We start from the raw sequence: 15,490 nt of genomic DNA, 5'->3' as shown, positions 1-15,490 counted from the left end.
AACTGAACAGTCAGCCAATATGAAGTCTAATTAAACCTAACGTATAGCTTTAATACTTCTAGTTATGTAGATATATAATGCATGATGCAAAACCTATTACTGCTAATGTTGATTGGGTTGAAACAGAGACAGAAATATGAATAGAGGAGGGCCTAAATAGAAAGATAAGTATAGAAAAAAATAAATTTAGAGCCTCACAGAGCAATAGTTTTTTGGCTGCTGGGATCAGTGACCCCTATTTAAAAGCTGGAAGAGTTAGATTAGTGAGGCAATTTAAAAACTATAAAAAACTGAAGAAAAGTAAATAAGAATAGGCTATTCTATAACATACTAAACGTTATCCAGATGGTAAACCACCCCTTAATAAAGTATCAATTAATTTTGACACAATCATGAATTATTGTTACTATAGTATAATTCACCTGCAAATTGTAGCATCCAATAAACTTATGTCACATGTTTTCTTAGCTGGCACAAAACTGCAAAGAAAACATCAATGCAAATTGATCTGCACCCTGTTCAGTAAGTACTGAAAAGCCTTACACGGGGGTTGATTTCGTGTCAAAAATGCACTCTTGCATTTCAGGGCCCAAATCCTCCTCCTGTGAGAATTGGCAAGTGGATGCAGTGCTTCTGAACAGGCTGTGGTGAAGAGAGTATTGTGAGAAATTATACATCTGATATTAAATTGTGAAATACAATGTTATAATGATCCTTCTGGGTTGCAGGATTACACAGCTTGGTTACAAAAAACATTTCATTATGAATTGGGAAATTAAAGTCTCTGTAAACGCAAACATTTGTGTGTTTTATCTAGTATAAATAAATCTAGAGCAAGTCCAGTTGCTTAATATTTATTTATACAGGTATGGAACCTGTTATCCAGAATGCTTAGGACCTGGGGTTTTCCGGATAAGGGATCTTTCTGTAATTTGGATCGCCATAACTAAAGTCTGCTAAAAATCATTTAAATATGAAATAAACCTAATAGACTTGTTTTGCCTCCAATAAGGATTAATTATACCTTAGTTAGGATCAAGGTACTGTTTTATAATTACAGAGAAAAAGGAAATCATTTTTAAAAATTTGGCAGATGGCCTTTCTGTAATTCTGAACTTTCTGTATAACGGGTTTCCGAATAAGGGATCCCATACCTGTACTAGATATACTATGACCTGGATGAATGACAGTCTTCATAGTCATAGTCATTTGTGAGTTTTGCTGTGGCGCTATTATTATTGTTATTTTGATTTAAAACACTAAAGCCTTAAACTTATGTTTGCTGTTTCAGCCAAAAAAAAGTGTTAAAGATGTTTATAAATATAATGTGCTGTTTCCCTGCACTGGTAAATAAACTGTACTTACAGAAACACAAGTAGAGTTTATATAAATAAGCTCAATAGAATACAACAATGGGTTATTTAAATGCCATGCATGGCTCTCTACAGGACTACTGACTAGCGTTTCTCATGTTAAATACAACACTTAACGGATGCAAACTTTAAATGTAAATACAGTGAAACCTTGGTTGTATATACCCTGATTTTAAGTTTTCCCACATTTTACAACATTTTTTTGTATTCCCTGAATTCACAGACCAAGTTCTTACTCTCCTGTACAAGGTTTGTGGCTCATATGTGGAGGAAATCCCGTATGCAAGCAGGCTTCATCCATTATTTATCCTATTGTCGTGCCTCAACTCTGCCTTGTCAAAGGCTAAACAGGAGTACTGCAATACCCTTATAAACAATAATAAATCCAACCCGCAACACCTGTTTTCTATATTCAATACCCTTCTCCATCCCTCATCAGCCAATCACTTAACTTTATGCACTCTCGCCAAGACTTTGCTAATTTCTTCAAAAGCAAAGTCTATCGGTAGTCAGATTCCCACCTCTACTAACACCAACCCACTCCTCCTTCCTGATCCCACGGGGCAGGGACCTCCATCCTCTTGTCTCTTAGATTCTTAACTTATTGCGACTGTACCTTGTATTTATTATCATCCTTTATATTTATCTATTATTTTAATAACCCCTGTTGTATTAAATTATTATTATACTGTACAGTGCTGTGTACATAAATAGGGATTTATAAATAAAGACATACATACATTCGTACATATTAAAACAGGTGAGTAGATGGGTCTGGAAATGTAAAACCATACCTTAATATCTTTATAGCTTTAAGTTTTTCAGAGTGAGTGGAGCTCCCATGGTGACCAATTTTCCAAAAATTGAGTTGTTGGTTCTGAATAAGAGCAATATTGTATTCGAAGCATTTATTGCTTTCTATTTTGTGGTAAATCTCTGACCATGAAAGAATAATGTTTCATTTCCATAAAGAAGCTATGGATATACGAATTTTGAGTTCGCTTGGGGTTCCCTTCAAAGGGTTTACCTAGTAAGAAGGTAATAGTGTCCAATTGAATGGTATTATCAATGGTATTATCAGTGAGCTGTTTTTATCTCTTGCCATAAAGGTTGTTTATAAGGACAGTTCCAGAATATGTGCGGCAGGGTACCAAGCACATTACAACACTTCTAACAAAGTGGTGAGACTTCAGGAACATTTTACTGGATTTTAGACCATTTTCTTTTGGTTGCCTGAGAAGCTTAAAAGGGGGGTTCTACTATACAGTATTTTAACTTTTTACTGGTCTTTTAAGTAATTGATATTCTGATGTTGTTTTTTTTTAAAGATCAAAAGGAGCAAGCCATTCAGTGGTACAAGAAGGGTATTGAGGAACTGGAGAAAGGAATAGCTGTAACTATAACTGGCAAAGGTAGGCAATATTTTTAGTAATATTTACTGTTTGGACTGCCTTTGTCAAGTTCTGTCTGTAATAAATATGTCTGTTTAATATCCATCTGGAAAATTTTATAGAAATGTTATATATTAGTTATTGACATAACAATGGAAATTAAGTTAAAATAGCAATTAACTTTCATGCACATGAATACTGTTGATTCGTAGCACAAATTCCCTTGACAAATCGTTTCATATCAGTAAATGTTTATTTTCTTTGGACCTAGCAGTTTGGAAGCTGCCATAAGTTAATCTGTTTGCACATTTTTTTGTATAGAACAAATCATTTTGCTAATATAGGTATGGGAGCCATTATCTGGAAACCCATTATCCAGAAAGCTCTGAATTATGGGAAGGCCATGTCCCATAGACCCCATTTTAATCAAAAATCAAAATAAATTTTTTTTAAAATGATTTCCTTTTTCTATGTAAAAGTGAAATAGTACCTTATATTTGATCCCAACTATTATATCATTATTCCTTATTGTAGGTAAAATATTGGGTTTATTTAATGCATAAATTATTTTTTTGTAGAATAAAAGTATGGGGAAAGATCCCTTATCCAAAAAAGCACATAGGTCCTGAGTATTCTGGATAACAGGTCCCATTCTTTTGTAGCCGCCTGAACATTATTGCCCTATTTACATATTGACTGCTACCCCTTTTCAGAAAGCAGTGAACAACCTGACTGGAAGGGCTTCTATAAGAGTGAGAGAGTCAGTTTTTATGGGTGCACCCCTGAAAATCCTTTGTTAATAAAAAAAAAATTATATCCCCAGGAAATCTGATGCTGAGGGTGACAGACATTGTTTAAGTTGCTAGTAAGGGACAGCTTACTTCCTTTTTAACTTAAGTTTTATGAATAGGACTTATATTGAACATACATTTTAGCAGTTGTTTTAATGAAAAATAAAATATATATTATATATATTTCCCCTGATGAAGACAATTATGGTCGCATTGCTATGTATCTTTTGCAGTAATAAAAAAATGTTTCTGCTTTTTTTTAACTTTGGTTTTGAGTGTGCTATCCCTTTTGATGTATTTATCTATGTATTTGGGATCATTTTATTTACTGATTCCTGTGGAATAGCGCCTAACTTATTGTTTGATTTGAATGTGCGCCTCCCACTTCTAACAATTCAGTCCTGATTAGCTCAAGAAATAAAAAAAGCCATATATTTTTTCTAATTATACTAATATGCAAATGTATGTTCAGCACAATCTCTATTCACTGAACTCATATTGAACAAGGGGATATATTGCCCCTTTAGGGGTTACTCCCATAAAGAACATAAATGCCAATGTGGAGAGAGAGTTTCTGTGTACCTACACTACATTCCTGCACTCTAAGGCTAGTTCTGCACTACACAGGCCAAAATATTACCCATCCACTTAGAGTGGTTTTTAAAGCAAAAATGCATACTTGCCCATTTTTGCCCTGAACTCTGCTCCTTTAGTCTGCACCCAGAAGGACACAGTGCCTGTCCAGGGAAAGGCGCATAAACGGACGTGAGTAGGAGGGAGTTTAAGCAGAATAGCAGCCTCTTGCAGCATTAGCCTAAGGGAAATTTAAATGGGACAGGGAGTTGATGTACCTTACAGAAACAGATTTATCTGGTGACTCCACTAAACAGTCATTAGACAGGTGGCATCTACGGAAAAAGTGATATTTATACCCTCTATTCCAACAGTATCCTTTTGATATTTAATATTTTACATTTGTTGGCAGCATTCATCATTTTATTTTATTCTTACATTTATAGGTGAACAATATGACAGAGCCCGTCGTTTACAAGCTAAAATGTCAACAAACTTGTTAATGGCAAAGGATCGCTTACAGCTACTAGGTATACCTTTAAGACATTTTACATTATTGTTACTATAGTTATAATTGCTATTATTTAGTAGTTTGTCATATTGGCCAGGAAGGACCAATTTGTCTTCAATCCCCTAAATATAAAAATTCCTTTATTAATGTCAGAGATATTTCATTGGCCAGTCTCCATTTTTGTCACATCTCATAACTGCAGAGTTTTTCTCGTATACTAGTGGTGAAATTTTTTTTTATGTAGTGTTAAACCTCAAGTACTTGGTACTTTGTTTTAAAGCTGGCTTGTTTTAAAATTCTGCTAAAAAATCATAACATGGAAAAATAACCTGTTGTAATGTTCTATATTTTCCTGTTAAAATTGAGTATATTTGTATAAAAATAAGTAATATCTGCATTTTCCCTGTTTTTTTCACCTGCTGTGTTGGTGAGATGAATTAAAGTAAACATAATTAAAGTAAACATAAATAAGAAATGTTCCTTATGTTCTGTATTATACTCTAATATATTTACAAGAGACGGTTAACTTTCATGCATGGTGTTTTAGAAGAAATATCTAGAGAAAGTGGCAACTAAAATTGAATCCAAATCCAAAACTTTTGCTTGTAACCAACTGACTTTTCTTTTGTATGCTTTTTTTTCCCATATGCATAGTATTTCATACTGCATGACTATTGGCTTTTGATCTTTAATGCTTTAATCCACTTTAAGTGCTTATCCATTTTTATACTTAATACCTATTGTATCTTCCATTAAGTTTAGAGATATTTAACCCACGGCCCTCCAGTTGTTTTGAATAACAGGAGGAAATGGGACATCCTTCTTGTAATCCACTTGAGAGCATGTGATTTTGTGCTGCATTTATAATTTCATGCTTCTAATCATGCACTGAATTGCTTCAGCCACTAAAGCTTTTTGTTCCCATAAACATAGGCTAGATGTTACTAACTGCAAACTCATTGGAGGGATAAATATTGGAATGAGTGTTCATACAAAAACATAAAAGAAAATTTAGCCCCTGCCGAACCATGACTTTAACACAGGCCAATATTAAGAGAGAAACAAAATCGAAACTGAGATGACTGAAGTTTTATTAAACAGCCTCAATATTAAATTAAGGCCCGAAACCTACTAACTGACTTTGACCTCCAGACGATTTCTATGCCTGGTTCCCCCCTTTCCCCCCACCCTCCCCAGGTAAAATGACACAATCCAGCACCAAATTACCCGGACAACAGACAGACATTCTCTGATGCCTCTTATTTTTGAATTGTATAAGGCTATATCACAAACAATACATAATGTTAATAATTTGCAATACTGTATGACATGCCTTTATATTCCTGTAAACCTTATTCAGATAATATCTTGTCATAAATGTTGGATTGTCACAAAACTCAATAAAAATGTTAAAAATTAAAAGAAAATTTAGCACTCCTAATGAGGCATGATGGTGGTACAGTTCTCACTGCAGCTATTGTATCATCAAGTTATAAAACTATATGTTAGGTTGTGTTTGAAATATACAACTCTTGTGTTATAGTAGATATTTTGACTTTCAGTGGTGACTTTACTCTACTTTGGTTCTCTGTATATAGCTATGATGTATAAATTCATGTAATTGTTCATATAAGAAGCTTACTGAGGTTTTGCTTCTGTTTGTATTTATACATTGTAACCCATAGAACACACTTTATATTTTGTGGAACCCCAATAACAAAAATGTATCCCTTATATTAGATTCTGCTTTGGTTTTAGTGGCCAAGTTGCCTCAGTCTTGGATTTGCTTCACTGCTCACCACACACACATGACTCCTATGTTTACAAACATTAGAGCTCATGTGGAAGGGAGAATGAGCTATCCCCAGCATAGTTTAATTGGTACCATATTCGTATACAGTGCACAGTGTGCTTGTAACAATATAAGCAAACTCAACCTATAGCATTATAATTTACAGGCACCTACTTCCCAGTAGGAGGAAGATTAATGATATGCTGCCCTTTAAAAAGGTCTGCTTCATCATTCACGCTTTCTTTGCAGGATTGCATAATACTAAACTTTTTGTATGTGTTAGGTTATAAGTGCATGTAGGATCCAATGCTGCTAAACTTGCTTATTCATAAAAATGGTACAGACATTTACTCCACCTTTCATTACTTCTATACTTGAGAGTGAAACAGAGCCAAAGATTTGCTTTTAGGCTGTATGTGCCATATGGTGGTTACCCCACTCCTGCTGTTTTGTCAGCTGTCAGATTGCTCTGAATACACCATTGTTTTGCTTATGGCCTTGCCTCACCACCTTCCCCTGCTCTTAAATAAATGGAGTGGGCATAGTAGAGTCTCTGACAGCAAATTCTGCACCAGGGTAATCTACTCTACTAGCTACGTTAGCAATATTTTTTGTGCTTTTAAAATAAAATTCTTAATTTTATGGACATTGTAGCATAAGCCTTCTTATTTCAATGCACATAAGACATGGAAAAAGGTTGTGCACCATTAATTACAGTACTATTATGTAAATCCATTAAAATTTAGTGGATACCTCGTTTCCACAAATTAGTTATATTTTAGATGATAACTTTTAATCTATAAATGGTTCATTAGTGTCCTTTTGCAACCTAATGCTTTGATCCTACTGCCAACATCTCAACCATGCTGTCAGTAGTGCATTACTGACCCTGGGTGAAATTGGACAATTATAGCAGGGCAACGTTATCAAAGTTTGATAGCACAAGTGTGTTGGTTGCAGCCAAGGAAAAAATGTTATATAGTTGATATAAACACCTGAAAGAAAAATAATACAGATGTATGGAGCAAAATTATTAAAGACTCACTTTAGTTTATTTTTGATAGTAACCCTAAGGCCAGTTTTAAAGCTGTTAATTGTAACAGGCAGCATGCCTATCTAATTTTTCCAGAAAACCAGGCTGGACCAGCTTATCCTGAGCTGTGCATACTAGAGCACCTACAATTTAGCATAGGCTTACTTTGATTTTGGGTTTCACAAGGCCAATCTATATTAAAGGGTTTGTCATATTGAAAGGGTCATAATAGATTTCCCTTCAAAGAATAAGGACAATTGTGCATGCTTTTTTCTTTCTTGCTAGCATGTGCCTTCTCTAACCTGCTTTGCTTGCTGCAGTTCTTGTGTACATCATTTTGATGTCTCCTAATTTAACTTTCTGCATATGCAAAAAAACAAAGAAAAGCTACCTTCTCTATCCTAAGTCCAGCGTTGGACTGGGCTGCCAGGGCACTGGGAAAAAAACCCAGTGGGGCCCCGCGGCCCAGACCTGATCCCTGCAGGGCACTCCACCGCCGCTATATTATAGGAACAAAACCATGCTGCTCTAGTAAACTTGCAAATGAACTGGCATAGTATCATTTTAAAAAGACATGCTTCTTATTTCTATAACTTTTCTTTTCAGTTTAACTGGCTATTGTGAATATTACTGGGAAAATTTGACTAAATTAATAATTTTAAGGAAACAAGATTGTCCTATTCTGACAACAATATAATTTGTTGGGGATGACAAATGTGGGTCAGAAGAATAAATTTAATAAATGCTCAGTGCTTTAGTCATTGATATTTTCAGTTTTATCCAGGCTTTTGGCTCAGTGGCCTGTGTGTTAATTGCACATACAGGCATTATCTCCACTGAGATTCCTCTCTGTTTATTGCTTGTAGTCTAAAGTTTAATAAACACAAGGCATAACAAAATAATTTCATGCCGAAAATATTTCTAGGCATCTGTCCTTCATTTTGAATCTGCATTACTGTAAGGATAATTGTCACAGGGTGGAGAAAATGTCAATATGGTGCCCTGTGTGTGCAGTAACTAAGATGAATGCCATCCTCCTGTCTATCTGATTTGGATTTTGATCTCAAAATGCTGTATGGTCTGAGTAATCTGACTTATTCCTGATGGGCAATGTTTAGGTCCATGTTTGACCATTTTGGGATATAGTCTTCAAAACTCTCAGTAATACAGGGCTGGCTCCAATTCAGTACATTGTTGCTCCTGTGGCAGAAAGGTTATTTTTCCTCTGAACCCTGGAGCCATGTTGAAGTGGAAAATTGTTTTTTTCCCAAGGTATGAATGCCTATACAGGTATGGGATCCCTTATCTGGAAACCTATTATCCAGAAAGTTCCAAATTAAGGACATCTCCCATAGATTCCATTTTAAACAAATTATTCTGATTTTTAGAAATTATTTCCTTTTTCTCTGTAATAATAAAACAGTAACTTGTACTTGATCTTAACTAAGGTATAAGTAATCCTTACTGGAGGCAAAACAAGCCTATTGGGTTTATTTAGTATTTAAATTATTTTTAGCAGACTTAAATTGTGGAAATCCAAATTACAGAAAGATCCCTTATCAGGAAAACCCCAGGTCCCAAGCATTCTGGATAACAGGTCCCATACCTGTAGTAGTGTAATACTAGTGGGGGGTTTTGTTTTTCTGGCATCACCTGTTTTGAGACAGATGATGCCATAAAGAACTGTTTTAGTTTGATATCACTAAGCATTCTTTATAAAGTTATGATTAACTGGTTGTTATTTGGTGTATTTTATATGAATTATTAGTGATGAGCACATTTTTTCGCCAGGCATGGATTCACAGCGAAATTCTGCATTTCACCATTGGGAAATCAAAGTTGTGTTGGTAGCTGCATTTTGCAAATTTTTTGCTGTTTCGCTCAGCACTATAAATTATACACGCTTAGGTGACAGGTTTATTGCATATATTCTGCTGTTAATAGGACGCAAACCTCTGTGTAAGTTTTAATAAATTTGCTTAGCAGAAGGCTCTGTTTTTTGTATATATCAGCTGTTTTAGTAACAATAAATAGCTAAACATTCAAAAGCCCATGTGTTTAAAAGAAACAGGTTTAATTTTGTAGACAGTGGGTAGTCTGCTATCGCACTGCTTGCATTTGGAGCCACTTGCGATTTTTGTTTATTGAAGCTAATAGGTTATCAGTAACAAGCTGCTTGGTGAGATAATCTCCCTTTTGCATTGTGCACACAGCAAGGGGCTTGTCCCTTCACAGTAAGTTTTTTAGCTTTTTAAACAAGTTTGGGGAAAAGATAAATTCTGTATATATACTTGCAATATATAAAAACAAAATTGCTCTTTAGTTCATTTGTGAGCTCTCTTGGCCATCTCTGCTCACTCAAGAAGAGATAGACCTGGCAATTTTCTCTTTAATTTATGCAATAGACACAGCACATCAAGAATTGGGTAGCCGCCATTTGATGACCTACATTATAAATGAGGGTTGAAGGTGTTATCCTGAGTTTTAAAATTAGGCTAAGTGTCCCATAGGCAACACGTGCATGTACTTTTTGTCAACAAAGCAAAGGTGAGATTGTTAAAGGGGAACTCCAGCTTCTGAACCAAAATTTGTTAAAGAGCCCCACACAACACAGAAACCCCTAATATAACTATCACTGTAATCTGTTCCTCCAAAAAGTATCAATAAACACCATTTTTTATGTGCTGAAATCCTGGAGGGGAGGAGGAATGTTGATGTTACAAATTGTAAAAACTTTTCCACAGCTTACAGACAGCATTATTATTATTAACATTTATTTATAGGGCGCTACCATATTCCTCAGCGCTGTACAATAAGTGGGTTTCATACATTGGATATACAGAGTAACATATAAAGCAACCAATAACTGATACAAGAGGTGAAGAGGGCAACCAGATAGCTGCTGAAATTCCAAACTGGAAAGCTATCAAACAAAAATTGAAATAATCCAAAAACAACAAACAATAAAACATGAAGACCATTCGAAAATTGTCTTAGAATGTATGTATGTACGTATGTATAACTTTATTTATAAAGCGCCACAAGGGTACGCAGCGCTGTACAGTCTTACAGAATACAAAATTACACACAGGAAGGACAAGTGATATAATAAATAAATACAATAAATATATATATATATATATATATATATATATATATATATATATATATATATATATATATATATATATATATATATATATATATATATATATATATATATTATATAAAGTGCCATGTGGTATGAGACACAGTAGGAAGGAGGTCCCTGCCCCGTAGAGCTTACAATCTGAGTGGTTGGGTGACATACAAGCACAAACTGGAAGGTAAGAGTGCATCAGGTATGGGCATTTGCCCTTAAGCGCAGGACTGGGCAAAATAATGTCTTAGTGCTCCAGAAGGTAACAGGTGAGTTTTTTCTTAAAGAGAGTGGGTGAGTTTTCCCTACGGAGGGATTCAGGGATAGAGTTCCAGAGGTAAGGAGCAGCGAGATAGAAAGGTTTAAGACGAGAGAGCGCAGTGGGTGTGGATGGTGTAAAGAGACGGAGGCTCTGAGAGGAGCGGAGGAGACGGCCAGGAACATGTAGGGAGACCAGTGAAGAAATGTAGTGAGGAGCAGAGGAGTGAAGGGCTTTGAATGTTAGCAGAAGGATTTTGTAAGCTATCCTTTGCTTGACAGGCAGCCATGCTAGTGAGCTTAATTGAGGGTGAGCTGGATCCCTCTTAGGAGAGAGCAGGAGGATCCTGGCAGCAGAGTTTAAGATTGATTGCAGGGGAGAGAGGTGGGAGTCTGGGAGGCCGGTTAGTAGGAGATTGCAGTAGTCTAAGCGGGAAAGGATAAGGGCATAGAGTAGTGTTTTAGCTGTTGCTTGTGAAAGAAAGGGGCGTATCTTGGCAATATTACGGAGGAAAAAGCGGCAGGTTTTGGCAGTGTTATTAATATGGTTAGAGAAGGAGAGAGACTGGAGAATAACACTCTCTAGATCATATGTAAAGTTAATTTAATGGTGAAGAGCCCCTTTATCAAATCATGAAAAACCTGCATATTTTTCAACTGGATGCATATAAGTTGTGTTTGGATAGAGTTCCCCTTTAATGGAGGCATGTCATGCACTATATGCTGCAGAGAAATTATTAGCATCTGCTTGCAAGTAGTACACAGACACGTATAATTCTCTCAAAGAATCGGTGATTAAACATGTTCTTTCATTCATCTTTTTTGTTTGGCTTCATGTTTTTTTTGTTTCCTTCCCCTTTTCCTCTGTTTGCGTAGCAAAGCTGAAAGCAGATATACAAGGTCAGCACTCGCAAATGGAGGTCTGTAGTGACAATACTAACTTACCATGCCGCAATGGACTTCTCAAGCCAGGTGGGTTTAGTTCCATGAATGCCTTCTTTGATTGATTATCATATATAGTTTTTTTATTTGGTACTTGGGAGAACTTCAGCATACTGTACAATAAGACAATATATATTCCTATGTATACGGGGATGGAACCTGTTTTGCAGAATGCTTGGGACCTGGGGTTTTCAGGGTAAGGGATGTTTTTGTAATTTGAATCTCCATACCTTAGATCTACTAAAAAAATCATTTAAAGGAACAGTAACACCAAAAAATGAAAGTGTATAAAAGTAACTAATATATAATGTGCTGCTGCCCTGCACTGGTAAAAGTTGTGTGTTTACTTCAGAAAGTCTACTATAATTTATATAAATAAGCTGCTGTGTAGTATGGGGGCAGCCATTCAAAGGAGAAAATGCACAGGCACATAGCAGATAACAGATAAAACACTATTGTATTCTACAGAACTAATCTGTTATCTGCTATGTAACCTGTGCCTTTTCTCCTTTTTTCCAGCTTGAATGGCTGCCCCCGTGGCTACACAGCAGCTTATTATATAAATTATAGTAGTGTTACTGTAGCAAACACACCAGTTTTACCAGTGCAGGGCAACAGTGCATTATATTTTTATTACTTTAAAGCTCTTTCATTTTTTGGTGTTACTGTTCCTTTAAATGTAAAATAAACCCAATAGGATTATTGTCCCTCCAGTAAGGGTTAATTAGATTTTAGTTGGGATCAAGTACAAGATGCTGTTTTATTATTACAGAGAAAAAGGAAGTAATCTTTAAAAATTTGAATTATTTAATTACATGTACTCTATGGGAGATACCTTTCCCATAATTTGGAACTTTCTGAATAAAGGGTTTCTGGATAACTGATCCATACCTTTATTAAATTTGTAATTTTTATATCAGTTAAGTGTAGTGTTATTTGGTACAGGGTTTAGCCCTCAGGCATTCTTTCTAGAAGATTGGTACAGGTATGGGATGCCTTATCAGGAAACCCATTATCCAGAAAGTTCCGAATTAGGGAAAGGCCATCTCCCATAGACTCCATTATAAGCAAGTAATTCTAATTTTTAAAAATGATTTCCTTTTTCTCGGTAATAATAAAACAGTACCTTGTACTTGATCCCAACTAAGATATAATTAATCCATATTGGGGGCAAAACAAACCTATTGGGTTTATTTAATATTTGAATGATTTTTAGCAGACTTAAGTTATGGAGATCCAAATTACAGAAACCCCCAGGTCCTGGGGTCAAACGATCGAATTATATTGGTGGCAGTGGGGCAGTCGGTTCGGGGACTGCATCAACGAGCCAATGCCTACCCCGATCCGACTGAATTTTCTAACCTGGCCTATCAATATCTTGGCAACTTACGGCCAGATATCGGTCGGGCAGGCCCCTCGTTTCTACCCCTACACGGGCCGATAAGCTGCTGAATTGGTACAAGGGACCGATATCGCCAGCTACAATTGGCCCTTGTATGGGGACCTTTAGATATAGGTTCCTTGGGTATTGTGTGTGCGTGGCAATTAAATTAGGGATGCACGAAACCAAGTGTGCAGACACATCCCTGTGCAAGCCACTCTGGTGTTTATTCACTTGTCTGGGTCTGTAATGGCTGCTCTTTGCAACCTTTTAGTTAAACTAGAGGAGGGCTAATGCTGCCTATCTACGGTGCCATTTTGACTACAAGCTCAGACTTTTTACACACATATAATATATGACTGCATAGCTAACGTTGTTTGTTTTTGATTAGTACATCTAGTTTTTGCCTGTTAAGCTTAATTTTTGAAATGGTATTTGAAATCAAGAAGAATAATTGTTCTATTCTATGAGTGTTAAAGGGTAGTTTACCTGTTTAACATTTGCAGTTGGGCCTTTTTTGCATGGGTTTTTTACTTGAAATCTTTGTTGTGCAGCTGTGAGGCTTGGAATTTGAACTGTTAACGTTTACTAGGGTTTGATAACCATAATGGCTGAAAGTTTTAATGGCCACACCCACATTGCACACCCACTTAATTGTTCCAAATTTTTGCTATAGTTTATACAGGAGCAGTGGTCAGCTCCATGTTGTAGCTCCCATCATTCCCAGCTACAGTTAGGTGATCCTAGGGGAGGCCAAAAATAAGGCCACCTTTGGGGAGTTTTAACCTTAAAAGCAAGCAAGTAAGTTGAAGGCAAAATTTCCCATGTACATTGAAGCAGTAGAATTTCTAATGAATCGGATAAAAGAGAGTGTAGGACTGGCCAGACCAGGGATGACTCTGATGTAGCTGGCCAGCTTGAATGTGTTGCAATATATGGACAAACAATCTGTTTTGTTTAGTAACTTAATATCCTATGTATACTGATAATGGACAAGTCAGGATGCTAATGATTTTGATGAGGAGTGATTCAGTAGAGAAGAGTGTGTTGAATGGGGGAGTGGGTGTTGGTGTTGAAGTTTGTACTAGGTTTTCCCTGGACAGTGCTTTTTGGCATAACACTCCGGATAAAACAGGCATCAAGCACTTCTGCACATTAGCATGTTGTTGATCTGATGTTAGAAAACAGATGTAAACAGAAACAAGTAATGCGTTTGCATCTCCTTTTTCTTATTACTCACTCAGTGTGGTCAGAGACAGCAAACTCTGCTTGGGGGACCTAAAAAGCTAATTACTTGGGGGAGTGTAGATTTCCCTGACAAATATCATTTTTTTTTTTTTTTTTTTAAAGTAAGTAAATCCTGTTAAAAGTATTTCAGTTGCATCTAATATCTGTTTTCAGGTGTTAGTCCAAAAACAAGCAAACTCCAACTTTCTGTCTCAGACGTATCGGGAAAAACATTGTACAGTTATTGATACTATTCTCTCTGTACCATAGGCAGTCGGTTATCTTTTGACGTGGTTGAGTTAAAATTTATTTAAGCATATTATGAATTTATATGCAGGTTACTTCAAATAAGATACCACATACTAGAGTACTCTTTAAAATAGTTTCCTGTCCCCCTAAAGTTCACATTTATGTTTTTGTATGAGCAAGGAGCAATGCATTGTAACTCAAATAAATTTAGTTTTTGTGTGGAAGATGATCTATAATGGATAAGCACATTCTCTGTGGCTAAATGGAAAAAATTGTATATATACAAATACAGTAACTAAACTCTATTTTTTTTTCTCAGCCGTTTGATGCTCAACTAAATTTCACTGTCTTTAGAGTGTATTCCCAGTGTGCACTTCATAGGATCTTTTATAGTCCTTGCCCATGAGCATGTAAAAGCTGTGAACTGGCATTTTTCTTTATAAAACATAACCCTAAGACAGATTTTTACATGATTTTAGGTACAATATGTTTAAAGGGTTTGTTCACCTTTAAATTAACTTTTAGTGTGATGTAGAGAGTACTATTCTGAGACCGTTGTTTTTTTAATTATTTAGCTTTATGTTTAGCAGGTCTCCAGTTTGGAATTTCAGTAGCTATCTGGTTGCTAGGGTCCAATTTAATCTAGCAACTGGGCATTGGTTTGAAAGAGAGACAGAAATATGAAGAGGAGGGCCTTAATAATAAGATAAGTAATAAAAACTAACAATAACATTGTAGCCTCACAGAGCAATTGTTTTTTTGGCTGCTGGGGTCAGGACCCCCATTTGAAAGAGTCAGAGGAAGGAAAAACTAACACAAATAAAATCTTC

General features: G+C 35.9%; 1 protein-coding gene across 2 annotated transcripts in view; it reads left to right on the top strand.

Annotated features, from left to right (window-relative positions):
• spast (spastin) overlaps positions 1–15,490 on the top strand; it is a 42,500-nt gene that overhangs the window by 5,040 nt on the left and 21,970 nt on the right. Inside the window, exons 2-4 of one of the 2 annotated variants that reach the window (XM_012963010.3) lie at positions 2,702–2,785; positions 4,575–4,658; positions 11,738–11,833. In XM_012963010.3, coding sequence (XP_012818464.1) covers positions 2,702–2,785; positions 4,575–4,658; positions 11,738–11,833 — 264 coding nt within the window. 2 annotated transcript variants of the gene reach the window in all.

The sequence above is a fragment of the Xenopus tropicalis genome, chromosome 5 (genome assembly GCF_000004195.4).
Source record: "Xenopus tropicalis strain Nigerian chromosome 5, UCB_Xtro_10.0, whole genome shotgun sequence".
Classification (NCBI taxonomy): Eukaryota; Metazoa; Chordata; class Amphibia; order Anura; family Pipidae; genus Xenopus; species Xenopus tropicalis.
Note: the sequence above shows the minus strand (reverse complement) of the source record. Positions and strands in the feature narration are given on the sequence as shown.